Source organism: Typopeltis vanoorti, chromosome 12, assembly GCF_054136105.1.
Source record: "Typopeltis vanoorti isolate ZY-2024b chromosome 12, IOZ_Tvanoo_1.0, whole genome shotgun sequence".
Taxonomy (NCBI): domain Eukaryota; kingdom Metazoa; phylum Arthropoda; class Arachnida; order Uropygi; family Thelyphonidae; genus Typopeltis; species Typopeltis vanoorti.
Window position 1 is genome coordinate 23,832,959 of NC_143560.1, and position 22,837 is coordinate 23,855,795.

The window sequence follows — 22,837 nt, forward strand, 5'->3', positions numbered from 1 at the left end:
AATGTATAAATCCCACTTCCATCTTGCTATGTCCCCCTTTCCTCTGTCCAATCTATGTCTCCATATCAAAGTCTCTCGTAATAATTGTTCAGCCTACACTCATTGTGCTGATTTGCTGATAAATGGCATGTACATCTTGCTGGTCTATAGCAGCATCCAACAACATCTTTTGTCTTTGCCTCTATCCCATACCAGACAGCCACAAATGAACCATCTCCCTGAGAGCTAATATCCTGTTTAACTTCTAATTTTGTTGGTTGTAATTCTGCAGCTATTATCATTCATCATATGACATCAAGATGATATCATATATCATCAGTTATGGAGCAGACGGCTACGATAAATTAAGGAAAAAGATTACTGACTTTATCAATTGAAGGGTAAAGAAGCCAGAAGTAGCTGGGACTTGATATAAAATCAGTTACTTATGACAAAATTATTATTATTATTATTTAAGGTATTTGCATGGAATCCAGAAACTCAGTATGGGAGACGAACACTAGATTTACACAAAAAACCTATCTCATCTTGTCAGGGTACTCACAACTAATTCAGGCAATCCATTTGAGTCAATCACCACTCTCCACAAATAAATCTAGACTTACGCACCCTTACTAACTATACTTTTACACAACTTACAAGATGACCCATATTTCTCTGACTATTTGTCATATATTGAAAAATTACCTTCGCATCAATTTTATAAAACCCCTTTACTATCTTCTAAGTTTCTATCATGTCCCTTCTTTTCTGGATATCAACTAAACTTTGTAATGCAGACATGTTCAACCAATCCTCATAGGAAGCATTCCACAGACCTGTCATGTGTTCACTCAACTATGAATCCACTATAAGCTGCTGATCACAGTAGTCAAGATGCAGCTGAATCATAGTGTTATAAAGAGGGATACTAACTTCCTTATATTTACTTGTTAGCATGTTTTTCAACATTCAAGTAATCCTTCAATATGCAAAATGCAATATTGAATTTTGCCCTCTGAACTTCAACTCTCAGTCCACTGTTGTCCCCAAGTCTCTAGCCTCATCAATTACCAGCAATTCAGTATCATCTATGTCATACGTGGTATGTGTCTTTTCAACTCGAAAGTGTATAACCATATATTTTCCAACATTAAATTTGCAAAATTATGTTTTGCTCACAACCAATCTATTTAAATCATCTTGCCGGATATCTATATCACCGCAATCAACAATTGCCCTCCCCAGTTTTGCATCACCAGCAAGCAACTGAATAATCTCCCCCTTAAATGTTTCTCTATATCACTGATATACAAATTAAACAGTAGTACTAGTATAGGATGCTGAGATACTCCACTAATCACCCTCATTCTCCTAGAGTCCATTCCACCATAGACTACTCTCTGGTGTTTGTCTGTCAGACTCCCCCAATCCATGCCAGTAGCTTCATATCCACTTCCATTTGCTCCAAATTTTGCAATAGTTTTCCATGTGGTATTCTGTCAAATGCCTTTGCAAAGTCCAACAGTATCATTATTATTATTAATATTATTATTATTATTCAGGCCTCCATGGAGTCAAAAGACTCATCGTGGAAGGTCCTTCCTAAGAACATAAAGTCTGTCAAGACTCATCAAGAGGAGGCCTCCCCCTAAGAAACACAAAGCATCATACCAATCCTTAAACTCACTGACCGTTCTCATTCTCACCACTCTGCCTTTGTACCCTTTCCACAATTAATTTATCCCTTCAAATCCTGGGGACCAAATCTGAGAACAATAGTCTAAGTGTGGTCTGCTCAGAGTCTTATACAATGGAATGATAACCCTTTTATCTATGCAGGTCAGTATCCTTCTCATAATTGCAGCAATCCTTTGTGTTACCTTCATCACTTTTGCAATATGTCCCCTAAATTTCAGGTGTCTATCAATCATCAAACCCAGATCTCTTGTCTCCCCTACTTCCTCCAGTATAACTCCTCCCATACAGTATGCAGCATCCCATCAATGTTTCCCAAACCTCAAGACCTTACATTTTGCTGCAATAAACTGATAACCCCATTCATTTACCCATCTATCTAGCTTATTCAAATCCTCTTGCAGGGCTACCACATCTGCACTATTACTAATAATCCTTCCCAGCTTCGCATCATCTGCAAACAACTGAATATCTCCTTGCAATCTACTGGCAATGTCATTGATATAAAGGTTAAACAATATAGGACCTAGTACTGAGCCCTGTGGGACCCCACTTGTAACTCTCTGCCTCCTTGAAATTGCTTCACCATACACAACTCTCTGATACTTATCAGACAGCCAATCCTGAATCCAGTTGATCAATCTGACATCCTTTGTACTGCTCATGAATATGATGATCACCTTTTTCTTTATGTTCCATCCACGATGTTTTCTTTTTTCCAGCTCTTGCTTTATATCTCTATTCATCCCCTTATTCTCCAGTTGATTTATCCTCCTGACCTTGGGTATGGAGTGTGATACTGCTTCTCTCAAACAATCTCTGACCACTTCCCATGCACTACTGACATTCTTTCCTTATCACTTCTCAAGCCATGACACTGGCTTGAGTATATTATTTTGAACTATATAGTTCAAAATAAACTTTTTTCTTGACAGAGAAATCAACATGTTTAGTAACTTCTGAGGAAAAGACTGACTGGTCACTCATCATAATTGGAGGCAGTGTTATGGATATATCCTCCCTGAAAATACAATACCCTTTTCATTCTAAACCTGTCCAGTGGCGCACTCAGGATTTAATCTTGGAGGGGGCTGAGTACTCATGATTTAATCTTGGGGAGAGGGACTGAGTTGAGTAGACAATTTGAGAATACACACTATGCATTGCATACGACCTATGACTGAGCATCTGTAGTGATCGCCAATAATAGATGATAACCGTGATCTCTGGCCCGACTCGGGCAAACAAAGTATCGCCCAAGCACTACTTCTTCGCCTTGCGTTCACAACGGCCATGATTCCTGAGAGCCAGAGGATATTTCCACCTTACGTGACTGCTAATTCATAAGTAGTATAGAAATCGAAGACGTGACACAACATAAATAAAATTAAATTTAAAAAAAAAAAGAATTTCAATTAGGAAAAGATTTTTGGAAAATTTTCTAGATTTTTCCTTTTTTTTTTTTTTTTTTGGAGGGGGCCAGGGCCCCTTGGCCCTCTTCCTGGGTGTGCCAATGCCTGTAACTATATCAGTTTCTGCCAACCAGGTCTCACTGATACCTATAATTTTGGCCAAGTCAAGCTAACTAATGTCCCAAACTCCTTTTCCTTATTTCTGATACTTCTGGCATTTGTGTACATGCATTTCAAGATCCCTTTGGACTCACAGTTCTCCCTTGTGTGATGGCATTATATCCATATGAATCTGAAACCTGTAAAATAGCATTCAGCATTGGATAATAATTTCCGTAGAGACGCTCAGTTCTCCCATGGAGGCATTACACATACTTCATTGCATCTTGCTTCCTAATATCTTGTTTCTCTGGTTTTGCACTTCCAAACTTTCACAAAAGAACATTTTCTCCAAACATCTAGCTCCAAAACCATTCAAATATAGTCCATCAGGCATATATAAGTCCTTTTGTCCATCAAATAAATTCAATCTATACATCTATATTCTGCATACAACTCATTAGCGATCCCAGCTGCCCTTCTTCTGACCTCTGTTCTATCATACTGAGGTAGCAGGGTTACAATCTTTATTTATATACTCTTCATTTTTGCTTCTTTCAACAACTCTTTCATATCAGGTTGTATTCTTAAATCTAGGAGGATAAATAAAGTAAAGGTGAAATGGATGAATCACAGAATTATGCAGAAACTGCTGAGAAAAACAATGTTATGTATGCAGGTGATATAAAGAACAGGGTAATTCTAAGCAGCCTAAGGAATAGAATGCATAGGCTAGGAAAATGAATAGTGTGGGAAGAAAGGAGAAATTGACATATGAAAAGAGATTGGCTGAAGTAGTCATAAGACACTAGAGATTTCTGCAGCTATATGCCTAATACAAGAAAGGGTGATAAAAGAAGATGAACTATAGCTGCAGGAGATGGAACACAGGAACAAATTTTCAAAATATGTACAGGAAATGTCCAACGAGTATTTTTTAGTGTATTTCATGCAGGGACATTAGGAGTAGTGGACAAGCAACAGGAAGGAGGATGTAAGACTGACAGTTCAGTCAATCTTCCATGTTTAGTCTTTAGAATTTTAGGCACACTTGATGTTAATGGAGCAGTGGGACTGGATGGAATATGATCACATATATGTAGGTAATGTGCAAAAGAGCTGCTAGAAGGTTATCCGAGAAGCTACATTGCTCCAATTATGTTATTCCCTACCCCTATATCCAATCTATATATTAAAGTCAGCCGTATAGTAAGATAAGAATATTATCTTACTATACCTACTATAATTTAGTAGGTTAGCATTACAGATTTATATCTGTGATAGTGCATTGACTTCAAGGATCAACATATTGTGTTCTGGAGAATGAAGCTCAATTATAAACAAAACAGGGTCCTCTGGATCATTGCCATTATCTCTGTGGCATCTTCACAACTTGGGCAATGTGACCTTTGAATTTCAGATCCTTGTCCACCTCCACTCCTAGATCTTTCATCTCCTCTACTTCCTTTAAAATGTCTTCACCAAGTGTATACTCTGCATCCCATTGTTACAAATCTCAAAACCTTACACTTTGAAAAATTTAACTGACAGTTCCGCTTAACTGCCCATTCATGCAATCTATTCAAGTTCTCCTGTAAGGTCATAACATCTGCTCGACTCTGCACTGCTCTCCCCAATTTTCCATAATCTGCAAACACCTGCATATCACTAGTTATGCCCATCAAAATATCATTAATATAGAAATTGAACAACAATGGTCCCAAAACTGACTGCTGTAGCACACCACTAGTCACCTTACTCTTTTGGAATGCTGCACTCCCATATACAACTTTCCAACACCTATTTGACAGCCAGTCACTGATCCAACTTAGAAGTCTGTTATCCAATTTAATCTGTTTCAATATATTTAATAGTTTATCATGTGGGAGCCTATCAAAAGCTTTTACAAAATCCAAGTACACCACTGTATTGCATCTCCCCTGCCCAAGGTATTTGTCAACTTGTTATAGTACATAAGTTAGTAAAACATGATCTCCCTGTAACAAACCCATGCTAACAGCCACAAAGAATACTGCTGTTTTCAACCTAATTCTGTATCCTACTTCTCAGCAATCTCTACCTTTGCCACAACTCCAGATATACAGATTGGCCTATCATTTGAAGCCAAAGCCTTATCACCACCTACATGCAGTGGAACAATTTTACCTTCTTTACACTTCTTTGGAACCTATGCTCGTTTAATAAGAGTCTTACAACAGCTACAATGCTACTGCCAATTCCCTGGAACATTCCCTTAAGGCGCAAGGTAATATGTCATGAAATCCTATCGCCTTATTGACATCAAGGTTCCTTATTTACTCAAATACCTCCTGCTCACTCTCAATTAAGCAATCCTCTCTATGTCCAATACACTTAAGTTCCTTATGATTCCACACTGATCAGGATGAACACACGATTATAAATTCATCACTGAATAACTCAACAATATCTTCTGCAGCAGTTACCATTCTACCACTTTCATCCATTAGCATCATCTTACCATGATCATTCTTTCTTCTACTTGCCTCATATCTAAAAAACTATCTAGGGTTTTTCTTTAGCTGAACTGCCAATTTCTGCTCATACTGCACTTTTGTTTTCTTATTAACTGAGTCACTCTGATGGCTTGTTCTTTATACTCTTCATGTAACTGATTATTACCATTATCCATTTTGTACTGCCTCCAAAGTACGTTCTTCTTCTTCCAGATTTTATGCTAAAGCTCCTCGTTCATCCATTTTATACTTACCTAATTCAGCTTTGGTCTTCCAATTACATTCACACATTGATGCTGTTATGTATTTCTTTGTCAGTTCCCAAGCAGCAATCTTTATATGGAAATTTTTCAATTGAAGTGAGTTAACCAATCTCATATGGAGGTAGTAGGGTTTTTTCCTGCTGTGTACAGACAAATCGGCCTTCAGAACACATGCAATTTACAGACAAAAAATACTAGTGGTGGTTGTGGGCAGTAGATGATATTAATGTATATGATGATGGTAGTGGTAATTCATTGTAGTTGGTGGATTAAGTGGTGGAGATGGAGAGTTGTTGAGTAAGTGCCCTGACCAGACGAGTCTTTGAACTCCTCGGAGGTGTCATGAAATAATAATAATAATAATTTTGCTATAGTTCCAAGCTGTCTCATAAGCCTGTCATAACCTTGACATGCAGAAATAGGAGAGAGGGTATGATGGCATTGCATAAGGATCCAAAGAAGATTCACAAAGGTGGTCAGTGGTATTTGGAATGGAATGGACAGATTGAGAGAATGTAAGTTGCAAAGCCTTGTGAATAGGAGGATGAAGGAATAACAACCCCTGACTAGCTTATATGTCTATTGAGACATATAAGCTAGTCAGGGGTTGTTATCATTTTGACATGGAAGAGATTTTTCATAGAATGAAGAGCAGGATATACAACAAGAGACCATCACTGGAAACTGTATAAGGAGGGTGTAAGCAGAGGAGTGAGGAACAGGTTCTTTGCATGGAGAGTGGTTGGTGAATGGAATGCATTGCCTGAATGTGTTGCGGATATAGACACATTGAATCATTTAAGGCATGGTTGGAATGAGCATTGTGTAATAGTATGTACCTTCCATGATGAGTCTCTGACTCCATGGAGATCAAATGATAATAATAATAATAATAATAAAAACAACAAAATATTTATTATTATTTATTACTATTGTTATGTGACACCTCCAGGGAGTCCAGAGACTCATCGAGGGAGGGCACATACTCTACAACTCTCTGTCTCCACCACTCAACCCACCAACTACAACAAACTGCAACTACCATCATCTACACCAATGCCATCTACTGCCCACCACCACTAGTATTTTCATAGACAATCACAAACATCCGTGCCCATGGTGAGATACGAACCCGCAGTCTTTTTTGACTGGATAGCAGATACACTAACCATTTGTACAACCAGGTCGACAAAATATTATTATTATTATATTATATTATTATATTAATCTCAGGTGGTATGGTCACTTAAACAGAATGGGCGAGGAAAGATTAGAAAAACAACTACAATGAATTGCAACTACCATCATCATCTATGCCAATGCCATCTATCACCCACCACCACTGGTATTCTCACAGACAATCACAAACATTCATGCCTATGGCGGGATTCAAATCTGCAGCCTTTTGGCTGGAGAGCAGATACTCTGCCAACCAGGAGATGGCATTTACTGTTAGCATATAATTATATATACTAAATACAAATTCTGTATACTAAGTAATGCACTTTGTCTCTCTAAAGAGATCTGACTTCCTATTCTCTATCTATCTATCTATCTATAGTTCACTGGGCATCTAAAGATGCCGAATGGTCACTCCAATGCTCAGTGATGTGCTACACCAGACCTCAACATGTAGTCCTCTTGGATGCTTTTCTGGGGCCTCAACTCTGAAAATCAGTCACTCCACACACACCTACTCCATCCATCTCATTGATGGTCTACTACTTCCTCTTTTTCTAGGAACTTTACCTTCTATTGCTGTTCTGAGAAGCCCATCTTCCATCCTTTCTATGTGTCCAAAATATTTTAAATTTCTTCTGTCAATATCCTTAAGGAGGCTTAAAGTTCTACTGATCTTTTCTAACACCAATTCATTTGTATGCCTTCCAGTATATGATATCCACAACAGCCTTCTGTAACACCACATCTCAAAAGCAGATATCTGTTTCTTATCTGACTTCTTCAGGTTCCAAGTCTCACATCCATAAGTCGCTGTTGGAAAAACAACTGCATCCAAATCCTCAACTTTGTTCCCATGGAGATAGATTCATCCTTCCAGATTTTAGACAGGTGTCTGCCTGTGGTTTTAGCCATTCCTAACCTTCTTCTGTTCCTTGTAAGATTTATCTTACCAGTGTTCCTGGTAGATTTATGCAAGAATACTTCAGAAACGGTTGAGAAGAATTGTGGAAGGAAAGCTGGTGAAGAACAAGCTGTATTCAGGCCAAATAGAGGCTGTCAGGTTCAGATCGGCACTTTACGACAAATAGTTGAGAAATCATGGGAGTATAACAAAGATCTGTATTTAAGTTTTGTCAATCTGGAAAAGGCATATGACAAGGTGTCAAGAGAGAAGCTATTCAATACCCTACAGTTATATAGCATCAATGGGGCATTGTATCAAGCAATACTTAGTCTTTATTTCAGTTGTAAGTCAGCAGTTAGAATTGAAGGAAGTACAGGAAGATGGTGTAATGTTAATTCTGGTGTGAGACAAGGATGTACATTATCTCCTCTGTTATTCATTATCTATATGGATCACATTATGAAGGAAAGTGGTATTAAACATGATATCAAAATGGAGATGTTAATGTCAGCTCTTTGCTTATGAGGACGATGTTATACTTCTAAATAAATCTGCTACAAGTCTGCAAGATTCCCTGACTAAATTGAATAACTGTTGTAATAGATATGGTATAAAGGCCAGCAATAAAAAGAAAAAGAAAATGAAAATAGGCAGAATCGTTTAAAATGTCAACTGCATTGTGAACGGAGAACCTGTGGAACAAGTAAAACATTTCAGCTACTTAGGAATGATTTTTACTGAAGATGATAAATTAAATATGGAAATAGACAACAGAATCAACAAAGCTGGTATAGTAGGACGTCAATTGCATAAATTCATATGGAATAAGAGAGAAATTAGTCGGAACACTAAATTAGCTAAATTAGCTGTATACAAGACAGTGTTCAAACCAGTTTTAACTTATGGATCTGAGAGCTGGGTCAGAAGTAAAACACTTGACCAAAGACTGGAGACCGCAGATATGAGAGTCCTGAGAAAGATCAGAGGCATGAACAGATGGCATCAATGACAAATATGATATTAAAAAAGACGATATTTGGAAAGAACTTGACATTGTCAAGTTCTTTCCAAATATTAGCATTAGCAGAGCTAATCTCAGGTGGTATGGTCACTTAACCAGAATGGGCCAGGAAAGATTAGCAAAACAAGTGTTCTCTGCCAGTTTGGCAGGAAAACGACCCAGAGGAAGACCAAGATATAGGTGGATTGATACTGTACAAAGTGCCTTAGAAGATAGAAATATAAGATCTGATAATGTTGGAGTCTCGACAAGTAACAGACTGATTTGGAGGAACATTGTACATAGGAAGTTAGTAATGTTGTAAATTTTTCATGTAGTACTATCATATCCTGTACACCGCTTGCGGGTGCATGGCAGCAATTTGATGATGATGATGATGAAACTTCTTCTGACATCTTCTGAACATCAATTCTTCACATTAATAATGGATCCCAGGTACTCAAACTTGCTGACTTCCTCAATTCTTTCTCCATTAAGGTACACTTGTTGTTCAAGAGCTTCTCTGTTTGTATTTCCTTTGAGAACACTAATCTTTGTCTTACTAGGATTGAGTTGAAGTCCTTTGTTATTACTGATCTTGTTAACTTTGTCAAGAATTAGTCCTAGTTCTTCCATGTCATTACAAAGGAGTACCGTATCATCAGCATACCTCAGATTACTGATCTATCTACCTCCTATTCTAATTCCTGTCATGAGCTTATCCAGTGCTTCACATATGATGTCCTCCGCTTATATACTAAACAAGTGAGGAGAAAGTAAACATCCTTGTCTAACTCCTTTTCCAACCTGAAGTCAATCAGTTAATCCAAAACCTGTTCTTACTGTGGCTTCTTGCTCCTTGTACAAGTTGGCTATCAACCTGATAGTGTGTTGATGAAAACCTATTATTTTCATTACTTTCCACAGTTTCACATGCTCAACATAGTCAAAAGCTGTAGAGTAGTCTCAGAAACACATTACCAGAGGGAGTCTGAATTCTTTATACTTTTCTATGATATGTCTAAGGCACAGGATCTGATCTCTGGTGCCCTTACCTTTCCTAAAACCTGCTTGTTCCTCGGGCATTTCTGCCTCAACTTTGGCCTCAATCCTATTCTCTATAGAATTAAAATTAGTAAATTAATTTCAAATTCTTAATTTGAAATTAATTTACAAGTTTATAATAAAAATAAAAATAATTAAATGGCCATTTTTGAATTCATCACTATGAGCTCAATAAAAGTATATATCTTTCTCTCTTTCTAACTCACAGTTAAATATACAGTTTTGAGCAATAATCAAATTCTTTTCAAGATGAACTGAATACCACTTTCAGGTGAAAGTTCTGCAGTTTCACTCGACCATATTATTATTAATATTATTATTATTACCCAAGACCTCATGGAGTCAAAGACACATCTGGGAGGTCCTTTTATCACACACACAGCTCATCATACCATGCTTTGAACACATTCAAACTCCCTGCAGACATCACACTCCCAGGCAAGGCATTCCAATCATTTATAACTCTGCACGAAAAAACCTGCCTCTCACTCCCCTACTCACACCTTCTTTATACAGTTTCCAGGGATGACCTCTGGTTCTCCCCCGATCTCCCACTATTTTCTGTAGAACTTCTCCAGCATTGATCCTATAACAACCCCTTACCAACTTGTAGGTCTCTATCATATCTCCCCTCTTCCTCCTATCCACCAGACTCTGCAAATTGGATCTCCTCAATCTTTCTTTATACTCAACATTCCAGCGGTCAGAAACTACCTTAGTCAGTCGCTTTTGGCCCCTTTCCAACATCTCTTCATCCTTCTGAAAACCAGGTGACCAAATCTGGGCTCAATAGTCCATGTGTGGCCTAATCAAAAAGTTATACAATGGAACAAGAATCTCCCTACTTCTACACGTCAGTGTCCTCCACATCATTCCCAGAAGCCTTTGCGTTGTCTTCACAATTTTGGCTATGTGTCCCCTAAATTTCAGATCATTATCCACCATCACCCCGAGATCTCTTATTTCTTTCACTTCCAACAATGTATCCTCACAAAGCATAAATTCTGCATCCCATCTTTGTTTTCCAAATTTTAAAACCTTACATTTTGCAACATTGAACTCACATCCCCATATCCGTGCTCAATCACTCAACTTATTCAAGTCCTCCTGCAAGGTCACAACATCCTCACTACTCTTCATGGTTTGTCCCAACTTTGCATCATCGGCAAACAACTGAATATCTCCATCCAAATCTTCACCTATATCATTAACATACAAGTTAAACAGTAATGGCCCTAAAACAGATCCCTGAGGCACTCAGGATACTCCCTGAGCAGTTACAAATCCAATTCCAACAGCCATATTGCTCAATGGAACGTATATATATATATATATATATCACTTGCTTCTCATATACAAAGCTTGATACATTATACTTTCTTTCAGTTATTAACTTCAAAGTTCCTCCTTGGAGAGTAGTTTAAAATGCATATAAAACTTTTCTTAATTAGAGAACTTAATTCAGTAGTTTAATTCACCTTCCCTGCTTTCCTAGTCTTTGTTTAGCTAGCATTTATTTTCATGTAGCGACCTCTGTTTAAAGAACAACTAACATGCAAGTGATATATATTGTTTCAAAGACAGGGCAATTATTGTACAGGGAAGCATGTGATGGGAGAATGAGTGGTTACCCTTGGAAACTGTTACAAAGGATATGGGAGTAACGAATGAAAAGGAGACTTTGTGCATGGTGAGTGGTAAATGAAATGCTTTGCCATAGTAGTCTTTGTGTCTTTGAGTGTACCCCCCCCCCCATTATAAAAACCCATGTTCAATTAACCACTGTTCCAACTAAGCTTCCCCTCACAACTTAACCTTATTCATCTCACCTTATCTCAAGACTACAGTTTGAACAAAGTGAACTAAAGACTTGTCTCTTCCTCTTTAAGTCCTCTCAACATACAGAACTTGCAGTAACGATATTATTATTCCCTATATCCAGGGAACCTCCAAAATAATAGCTAGAATTTTCTCTACACTTCTTTCAACCTTTAAAAGTGACTGCTCTTTTCTGCTCTCCTAAAGGCCAACTCCCTCCCCTCTCAGTTTCAGGGGCCACAAGTTTCGTTGTTCTTTGAAATTCTCATATTATGGATAAACTGGAAGAACTGCCATTGTCTGTCTGGAAGAATATCAAGAAAATATCTACCACCATCATTAAGTGAGTCAGGTCTAGGAGACTACAACTTGGATACCCTGCAAAGAATTAAATGGAATAAAACGACCATAGTTCTCACACAGCAAGTATAACATCTATCTCTATGTTCACTGGGCATCTACAGATGTCGTATGGTCACTCCGATGCTCGGTGATGTTCACACCAGGCCTCGCCACGTAGTCCTGTTGTTTGCTTTTCTGGCATTGTCAACTCTCTGAAGATCAGCCACGCCACACACGCCATTAGACTATCAATGAGAATGGATGGATGGCGTGTGTGGCGTGATGGATGGTGGGTGTGCCTCTCCTCCAGGAACTTTACCTTCTATTACTGTTCTGAGAAGTCCTCCTTCCATCCTTTCTATGTGTCCAAAATATTTTAACTTTCTTCTGTCAATATCCTTAAGGAGCCTTAAAGTTCTACTAATCTTTTCTAACACCCATTCATTTGTACGCCTTTCAGTATATGATATTCTCAACAGCCTTCTGTAACACCACATCTCAAAAGCAGATATCTGTTTCTTATCTGACTTCTTTAGGTTCCAAGTCTTGCATCAATAAGTTGCTCTTGGAAAAACAACCGCATCTAAAATCCTCAACTTTGTTCCCATGGAAATAGATCCATCCTTCCAGATTTTAGACAGGTTTCTGACTGTTGTTTTAGCCATTCCTAACCTTTTTTTGACATCGTCTGAACAGCAATTCTTCACATTAATAATGGATCCCAGGTACTCAAACTACTCAAACTTGCTGACTTCCTCAATTCTTTCTCCATTAAGATACATTTGTTTCTCAAGAGCTTCTCTGTTTGTTTTTCCTTTGAGAACCATGAACTTTGTTTTGCTAGAATTGAGTTGAAGTCCTCTGTTATTACTGATCTTGTTAACTTTGTCAAGAATTAGTCCTAGTGCTTCCATGTCATTACAAAGGAGTACTGTATCATCAGCGTACCTCAGATTACTGATCAATCTACCTCCTATCCTAATTCCTGTCCTGAGCTCATCCAATGCTTCACGCATGATGTCCTCTGCATATATACTAAACAAGTGAGGAGAAAGTAAACATCCTTGTCTAACTCCTTTTCCAACTTGAAGCCAGTCAGTCAATCCAACACCTGTTCTCACTGTGGCTTCTTGCTCCTTATACAAGTTGGCTATCAACCTGATAGTGTGTTGAGGAAAATCCATTCTTTTCATTACTTCCCACAATTTCACATGCTCAACACAGTCAAAAGCTTTAGAGTAATCTAAGAACCACATTACCAGAGGGAGTCTGAATTCTTTATATTTTTCTATAATCTGTCTAAGGCACATGATCTGATCTCTGGTGCCCCTACCTTTCCTAAAACCTGCTTGTTCCTCGGGCATTTCAGCCTCAACTTTGGCCTCAATCCTATTTAGCATGATTTTTAATACAATTTTGTTTGCATGAGATATCAAACTAATAGTTCTATAATTCTTGCATGCCTTCATATCACCTTTCTTGTGTTGTAGTATGAAAACTGACTTCTTCCAATCTGCAGGTCATGATCCTGTCTCCTATATCCTTGTAATCAACCTATGAAACACTCTTATACCTCCATCCCCTGTGACCTTAATTAACTTTGCTGGGATTCCATCTGCACCTCGTTCCTTATTGATGTTAAGCTGCTTAACTGCTCTTTCCACTTCATGCCTAAGTGGAGGAGATTCCAAATCAAAATTCTCTTGGTGAGAGGACTCCACATTTTCTTTATCCACTCTGCTGTACAGTTCCTCACAGTATTCTTTCCATCTGTTTTTGATTTCCAACTCTTCTGTTAGTAATGATCCATTCCTGTCTTTGATGACATTCAATTTAGGCTTAAACTTGTGCTTTAAGTCACAAACTAAATAAAACATCCTTTTATAATTATGCCTTCTCATCTGGAACTCTATTTCTTCACATTTATTAGTATAGAACTTTTCCTTGTCCTGCTTGATGGCCCTTCTGATTTCTCTATGTAATCTCTTGTATTCTTCTGTCCCTGCGTCTCTTTGTTTTTCCAGCCGCCTTCTTTTGATTAGTTCCCATGTTGAATCTGATATCCGTGGGTCTCTTGGTTTTCTTATTGGGCCGAGATACATCTTCACTGTATCCTGTATTATCATCTTGACTCCTTCCCAACTGGTGAGATTTCCTCATTGGTCTCCAAAAAATCATCCAGCCGAGTTGATGTTTCTTCTGTGAATCCTAGGAATTACTCTAACATCTAATCTAGTGGAATGTGCCTAACCTGGAAGTTTTTGGAGTCTTAGTCTTACTTTGGCTCTTGCCGGTTGATGGTCTGTACCACAATCTGCTCCAGGACAAGTATGCACATCAGAGATGCTTGTCTTCCACTGCTGGAGAGCCAGGATGTAATCAATCTGGTGCCTTGACCGATCAATGTTAGATGTCCAAGTATAGGTCTGTCGTGGATGTTTCTGGAAGCAGGTATTGGTAATAACTAATCTGTTAGCACGGGCAAATTCCAACAGTCTTTCACCATGGGTGTTACATTCACCCAGACCAAACATGCCACACTCTGGCCTGACTCTCATACTCTTTCCCACTTTTGCATTTAAGTCTCTCCTTGGTAGGCAGTCCAAAACAGTTTGTAAGTTTTCATAGAATTCTTCACTCTCTTCTTCAGGCCTATCTGTGTGGGGTGCATAAACTACCACAATTGATACATCGGTAGGCTGAGCCTTAAGTCTAATGGAGAGACCATCAACGTAATGTTGCAAAGTGTAGGGTTTCTGAAATTTGGCAGGCAACAATGGGACGCAAAGTATACACTTGGCAGGGAAATTTTGGAGGAAGTTGATGAGATAAGAGATCTTGGAGTGGTGGTGGCCAAGGATCTGAACTTCAACAGTCACACTGCATAATTTGTGAAGACATCACATCAGATTATGGCAATGATGTGGAGGATCTTAACTTATAGAAATAAGAGATTTTGGTTGCACTGTATAACGCTTTGATCAGGCCTCATATGGATTACTGTGCATAGATTTGGTTCCCTGGTTTTCATTACAGTGATGAGGATATATATATATATATATTTATTATTATTATTTGACACCTCCAGGGAGTTCAAAGACACATCGAGGGAGAGTGTGCCAACAGCATCGAACGATTGAATCCCTTCCAACTACTAACTACGCTCAAACTTGCTTAACTTTTTGCATGAGCTACTAGTAGCAGAGGCTCTACCAATTGATCAACCTTTGCTGGCTGGGTCCAAGGAAGATTGAATAAAGTGGTAACTGGTAATATAGTTTGCAAAGCTTTGTGAATAGGAGGAACAGAGGGGATCTGATTGAGGCATTTCAGTTGTAAAGGATTATTATTACAAAGTTAATATAGAATGGGAGAAGGAGGTAGAACAAGGGGACATCCCTGGAAGCTGTATAAGGAAGATGCATGAGGAGGCATACGGAGCAGGTTCTTTGCATGGAGAGTGGTTGGTGAGTGGAATGCGTTGCCTGAATTGGCAAATGCAGATACACTGAATAAGTTTAAAGCAGGGTTTGGTGAGCTTGTGTGTAACAGTGTTTGTTTCCCACAAAGAGTCTTTTGACTCCATGGAGGTCTGGTGTTAATAAAAATAATAACAGTAATAATAATTTCGTGTAGTCTCTGTTCTGGAGAGGGGGTCATGGAGTCAAAAGACTCCCACAAAGAGTCTTTTGACTCCATGGAGGTCTGGTGTTAATAAAGATAATAACAGTAATAATAATTTTGTGTAGTCTCTGTTCACTATTGTGAACTTAGATCACAATAGTGAACCTATTGTGATCTAAGTTCACAATAGGCTCACTGTCCTAGACATGGTTTACATGCCAGCTGAATGGATAACAGAAACCCCACATGCACACACTGGCAGATACATTCACCAACAGTAACATCATCCTCCCTCCCAACAATATGGGATTATAAAAACCTTATACAACTATGTAAAATTGATTAGTTCTGATAACAGTGCCCTAGTGAACTTGACCACATTCTCAATTGCTTTCTTACAAATTTGTATTTTGTGTATGTATATAACACACATAACAACCTGAATAAAACTCTGCCAAAAATATAATAATAGTCATTGAGTTTTACAGTGAATATGTGGTTAATTTTCCCATCAGCAATCATAAAATAAAATTTCTTGGTGATCTTACCTTTACACGAACGCCCATTCGGAGCCAGTTCATGACCAGATGGACATTCACACAAGAAGGTACCTGGTGTATTAATACAGGTTCCACCACGACACAGACCACGGATTCTTGTACATTCATTAACATCTATAAAACAAGAAACATAAAAAAGAATAATAATGAAATATGGAGTGAGTTGATTATTTTGCTTTTCAACATCTTGCTTATAATAAAAATAATAATTGTAATTATTATAATTTATTATTGTTATACAATCTGCATCAACACTGACATTGTAAGAGATCCTATAGATGCAATGAATGTCAAGGGTTAAAATAATTCAATCCATTTGTGCTCACTACTCAACTCAATGACTATGAGAGGTTCCAAAGTCAACTAGCATCAAAACCTTGGATTGTTGAGCTATACAGAAAACAAGTTGAAAGAGCATGGAAATTGATTCGTCAGCATCTGATGTAAGCAATGCAAAAAGATATACCAAGAGTTAAATCAATGAACAGAGTAAGAGTGAAATGTAAGGTCAGGCAAATGACAGTGGAAAAGAAGGTGTTATGAGGATGCATGGTACCACAAGAAAAAAAGTGCAGTATGAGAGGAGTTTGGCCAGTCAGACCAAAAATAACTCAAGGGAATTCTTCCACTACATGCCAAGCAAGAAGATAAATTAAATAAAGTGCTCATTAAATAAATCCACTATGTGTGATGTGGTGGATTTATTTAATGATCACTTTATTATTGTATATCATATTAGTGTAAGTGATGTTATGCAATATGTAGAAGAGAGGCAAATAACAGAGAATTAGAGGCAAAAGATTCAGAGGTGCATCAAGTACTGATTGGATTAGATAATGAGGCTGAGTGAATGGATGACATATCAAAATTATGTGGTGATATGTGGAGGAATGTGCAAAAAAAGATTTGCCCTTGACTTGGCTATTTATAAACTAAATCGTTGGTTTATAAATAACCAATCAAGGTATTGGAGAGGTTGTTAGGAATCAGGTATAGGGCTGTGTCGATGGATATATCAATCCTTATGGTGGAAAGCATGGATTTGTAAATGGTAGGTTGATCTTGTTTTAGCCATCTACTTGCATTTTATAAGATGAGAAATGTGTTGGATAAGAGAGATTCATATACAATGATATTGGGCTTTGCAAAAGCAAATTATTATTATTAGGTTCTTCTTCTTCTTATTATTATTATTATCATTACTATTATTATGTGACACCTCCAATGAGCTCAAGGACCCAGTACAGGCAAGCACTCCACTCGTCATCTTCACCACATAATCCTCCATCTGAACAGGATGGCATTATTTATCATCTACATACACTATCGGCTGCCTACCATAGCATTTTTTTGTCTGTAAACTGCATATATTTTCTGGCCAATTTGTTTGTATGCATGAAGAAAACCCAGCTACCTCCATTTGCCTTCCAGTGAAAAAAAGCTCATAAAAAGTTTTCTCTCATCATGACACCAATCGAGCTCAGGTCTTTTCCAATTAAAGAGTATGTATAGTCATTTTTTTTTCAATTATGCGCTGGAGGTAATATTAAACATGATAGACAAGGGGCAATTATCAGAGTTAGTGTAGCTGCTGAATGGATAACAGATTAGCTTGATGGATTGGAGACCAGCTCCCTACCTGATAACAGCAAGATGTGTATGATGGGACCAGTATCTCAACAACAACAACAACAACAAAAAAAAAAAAGGTAACCAATGATGTGCCCAGGAGCTTCCTTTCAGAGCCATGCTACTTAACTTATTTGCTAATGACATTTCATGTAGAATAACTGAGGATCTTTAGCTGTTTACTGATAATACACAGTTGGGGAAAATAAGGAGCATTACTAATATTTCAGTTTTCTTGTTGAAGATGTGAAACAGATATTTAGCTTGGACAAATGAATGGGAGTGTGGTTATAAGATTAATATTTTAATATTAATAACTTAATATTAATAACAAACAGCCTTATGTTTCTGCACCCTAAAGTACAGAAACATAAGGCAGCATACTGTATTGGTGAAAATATGCTGGAGGAGACAAAATCTGGGAGTGATGGCTGATACAGGATTGAAGTTTAGAGGGCACACTGTAAGTGTTGCAAAGACAAGACTACACATTGTACCATGATAAGAAGTCCACTGACTATGGATAACGGATAGTTGTGGCTGTGTATAAAGCACTGCTCACACTATATATGAATTATTGTACTCAGATTTGGTCACCTTATTTTTATTGCAATGTGGAAACACTGGAAAAGGTTCAGAGACAAGTGACCAAGGCAATATCAGGACTCTTTAATACTCGTTATACTAGTATTAAAGAGTAACTAGCCTGTAACTAGTTATACTGGTTACAGGCTAGTTACTTGGCTGCATGAACACATAGTTCTACAAGCATAAATAGTTGCTGTTAGGAAATACAGCAAAGAAGTGGCATGCTGGCTGCATTAATTTGCCATCATCACTAATTGGTGGTGTTGGGGGAAGGGACTCTACTATTCTTAGGAGATGGATAGGTTGAAAAGAAGAAGAGGAAATGTAATCTTCAAAGCTTAAGTAATAGATGAATAGCAGAGAGGAGACATAAAGACAGAGGCTGTTAAAGGGATCTTACAGTATAGTCACAACTGAGATTTATATTTCGTAGCAGTCAGGGGTAGAATTCAGGGATCATTCCTTACTCAGTCTAGGAATGATCCCTGAATTCTACCCAAGAACTTAGTTCTCACATGCTTCATAATCATGTGAGAACTAAGTTCTTCTCATGCATGTGGTGATACACATATACATACCAGCCACTGAATTAGAAATCTTTATGAAAATATATGTAAATGTCACTTAAGCAACATATATGCAGAATACTGTTGGTCAGCAATTGTCAACAGTGATCCCAATGAGGAAAACAAAGGATCTTTCGGAGTTCAATAAAGGGCTAATTGTGGATGCACGCCTGGCTAGAGCCACAATTTTGAAAACAGCAGAGCTAACTGGTTTCTCAAAAGGGGAGATATCGTGGATGTTTAATCAGTGTAAAAACAATCCAAATTGCTTCTCTAAGAGGTGTAACTTTGGTGTAAGACAGTTTGTCAGGAACAAGATCATTATGGTCCGAGAAGGCTTGTATGGATAAAGAACTTCCTGTATGCAGCAATTGAATGAAGCATTTAATGAAGGTTGTTCTCAACCTATATCTCACCGAACTATGCAGGAAATTGACAAGGATCAGTTTTGGCAGTCACATGCCTATACAGAAACCACTGATTTCTGTGTAGTTTCTAATTCCATGGCTGGTATGTGTCGAATCAAAGACCAATATCATAGGTATTGTAGGCAATCTGTGATCTGGAACATATCCTCTCTCTCTTACACACACACACACAATGAGTCCTTGACTCCCTGGAATCTGTATAATAATAATAATAATAATGAGAACACGATAAGGGGAAGAGTTTGCTGATGATAGCAAAAAAACTGTAATCAACAAAAATAGAAATTCACCAGGAAGATAGAAAAAATTATTTGGTGTGAAAAAAGCCAGCAAGACACAAAAACAACAGCAACAACAAAAAGTAGAGTGCTTCTGCTATAGATCTGAGTTACAGAAAGAAGATGTATGCATCTATCTGAAAATTAGCCCAAATTGAAGAAGGGAAACATATGGGAAAGGAATTTATGCAGCTACTGAGAGAATTTACATTAAAAAGAATGGGATGGAAGGCACCTGAGGTCTAAGAGTACTGAAACAATGAATTTGTCCATAATCAAACCACCAATCATTTTGTCATGTAAGGGAAAGTCTGATAATGTAGTTTTGACCAGGAAGATTGATAATGATGTGTTATTTCAGTTGAGGAGAATATGTGATACATCAGAGAAGGCAATTATGACAAACTAATAGGTAATTAAGAGAAACAGTTTCAGGAAGTAATATGGCATAAGACACTTTAAGGGAAGCACATTAGAAGTATAGAAAATGGTCAATGAGGTGTCTGAGGGAAGCAGCATGACACTGCATGTCTCGTGTCATGAAGTTAAATGAGTTTGAGAAAAAATGGATGATTAAATATCATTAAGCATGAGCAGCAAAAATAGAGAAAAGTCGTGAACCAGAACAGAAAGAAATATGATTAACAAGCTCAAGCATAGGCTAGTAGATGGAGGTGATATTGGTAGTGTCATCCCTTGAAGCAGCAGCATTGCACATATTATTCAGATAGGTCTTTTATTTTAGTAACTACATGTGATATTGCTAATCTTCATTGATGGTATTATCTTTATTTTAGACTGTATAATTAAGTGTGTTTGTTTGTTTGTGAATCTTATTACATAGTATTGGTTTAAAAAGTGTTCTACAAAGTGGTGGTGGTGTTAAATCTCACATGAATCTTGTTGTTGTTGTAATGTTCATTTTCACAAGTTTTGTCTTTAAAAGACAAATGTATGTGTGTGTGTGTGTATATATATATATATCAATATATATATATATATATATTGATATATATATATTGTGCGTCCTAAGGTAGGACACACAACATATTGCGTGAAGGTTCACGTGAACCTGCACGCACAATTGCAATAAACAATGGCACGCTAGTTGGAACAACTTGAAAAAATACAACGTTTTTTTATGTATCGATTATGTGAGGCAATTTGTACCTGTAATTTCCAGTTTGTTTAAATAATTCAATGTTTATTAGTATTCCTTTATAAATACCTGAAGAAGGCTGCCATATGCCGAAACTAGTAGTATTTGTCACTAAAATCTTTATGTTATCTCGGTTTTATAGTCATTAAATCTATATTTTATTCAAATGTACAACAACCGAGTAAAAGCTGATCACCACAATATATATATATATATATATATATATATATTCATTTTTCTAAATTAACTGACTTAAAACCCGAGAATTATAACACAATGACATTTATTTGAAAAAACGCAACATGTTTCATCAAGAATGACTTCATCAGGCGATAAGAACATAGAAAGATATTAAAAGACACTGAAATTAACATTGACACACTCTAAAGCTATACAATTATAAAGCCATAATATTCGACTGTAAAATACAGTTATTATGAACTTGAACTACAGTCTGAGTTAAAGTTCTATTGTTGTACACCTGTGCGTGTGTGGAATCATGCGATCTCCAGTATCTAATAGTAGAGTTGAAAGAGTCAGGCAAATTATAGCTAAGATTATTATTCAAATGAAAAGGGTCCAAGGTGATTTCTTTTGACTCGACAATGCGGTGCTCCATCTCATCATGGCAGATGTGTAGGTTTGAAGTTGATGTCCAATTTATTTCATGTTGGTGGCCCTCGTTGTTCGTGTTTATTGAAAGTAGGACATGGCCCGACAGAGCAGTTGCTCTGGTTCTGTTATAAACAATGTCGCGCTGGTGCTCTTCGAGACGTAGTAAGATAGATTTCTCTGTCTGCCCATAGTAAGGCTTTCCGCATTCACAAGTGACCTTGTATACACCTGGGAATTGTAGAAGGTTGTGAGGTTGTTTATAGTTGTTGAAGCGTGATCTTATTTTTGGCAGAGTCGAGAAGCACGTTTTTATGTTAAACTTCTTTAGAATTCTACTCAGCTTTTTGGATGGTGTGCTAATATATGGCAAGACGATATGACCTCTGGAGTCGTCCTGTGTCTCTACGTTGCTATGTTGACGGCGGGATAATTGGATGTTAATATTTTTTAGAGAGTAGCCATTGTTTTTAAAGGTCCATTTAAGATGTTGTAGTTCCTTTTTCAGTTCTTCTTCATCTGACAGTACAGATCTTGCACGATTCGCTAGAGTTGATATAATACCCAACTTTTGCGCTGGATGGTGATGGGAGGACGCATGCAAATATCTGTCCATGTGTGTTGGTTTTCTAAAAATAGAGACTTTAATTGATTCAGGCGTCTTGGTGAGTTTAACATCTAAGAAGCAGATTGAACTATTTTCTTCAATCTCCATAGTCAATTTTATATCTTCATGGCGGTTGTTTAAGCGGTCGAGAAACTTGTGAATATTTTCAGTACCATGCTCCCATATGAGGAATATATCGTCCACATATCTAAGCCAAATTTTTGGTTTTAAAGTAAAAGAGGAGATTGCCTTTTCTTCAAAGTCCTCGAAAAAAATGTTGGCTAACACAGGAGAGAGGGGGCTTCCCATAGCTAATCCTTTGACCTGTTTGTATAATTTACCTTCGAATTCAAAATAGCCAGAGTTTACACAGTGAGATAACAGAGCGAACATTTTATTTGAAATCTTGTTTTTTAAAATATGGAGAACGTCCTGTGTCGGAACGTTGGTAAAGAGTGCCACCACGTCAAAGCTCACCATGATATCAGAAGATTTTAGTTTTAGGTCCTTTATTTTAGAGACAAAATCT

General features: G+C 37.5%; 1 protein-coding gene across 1 annotated transcript in view; it reads right to left on the reverse strand.

The window, feature by feature from the left end:
- The window catches only part of LOC150100631 (fibrillin-1-like), a 1,594,375-nt gene that overhangs the window by 923,723 nt on the left and 647,815 nt on the right, over positions 1–22,837 (reverse strand). Inside the window, exon 26 of the mRNA XM_090401848.1 lies at positions 16,430–16,555. Coding sequence (XP_090257974.1) covers positions 16,430–16,555 — 126 coding nt within the window. The remainder of the gene's footprint in view (positions 1–16,429; positions 16,556–22,837) is intronic.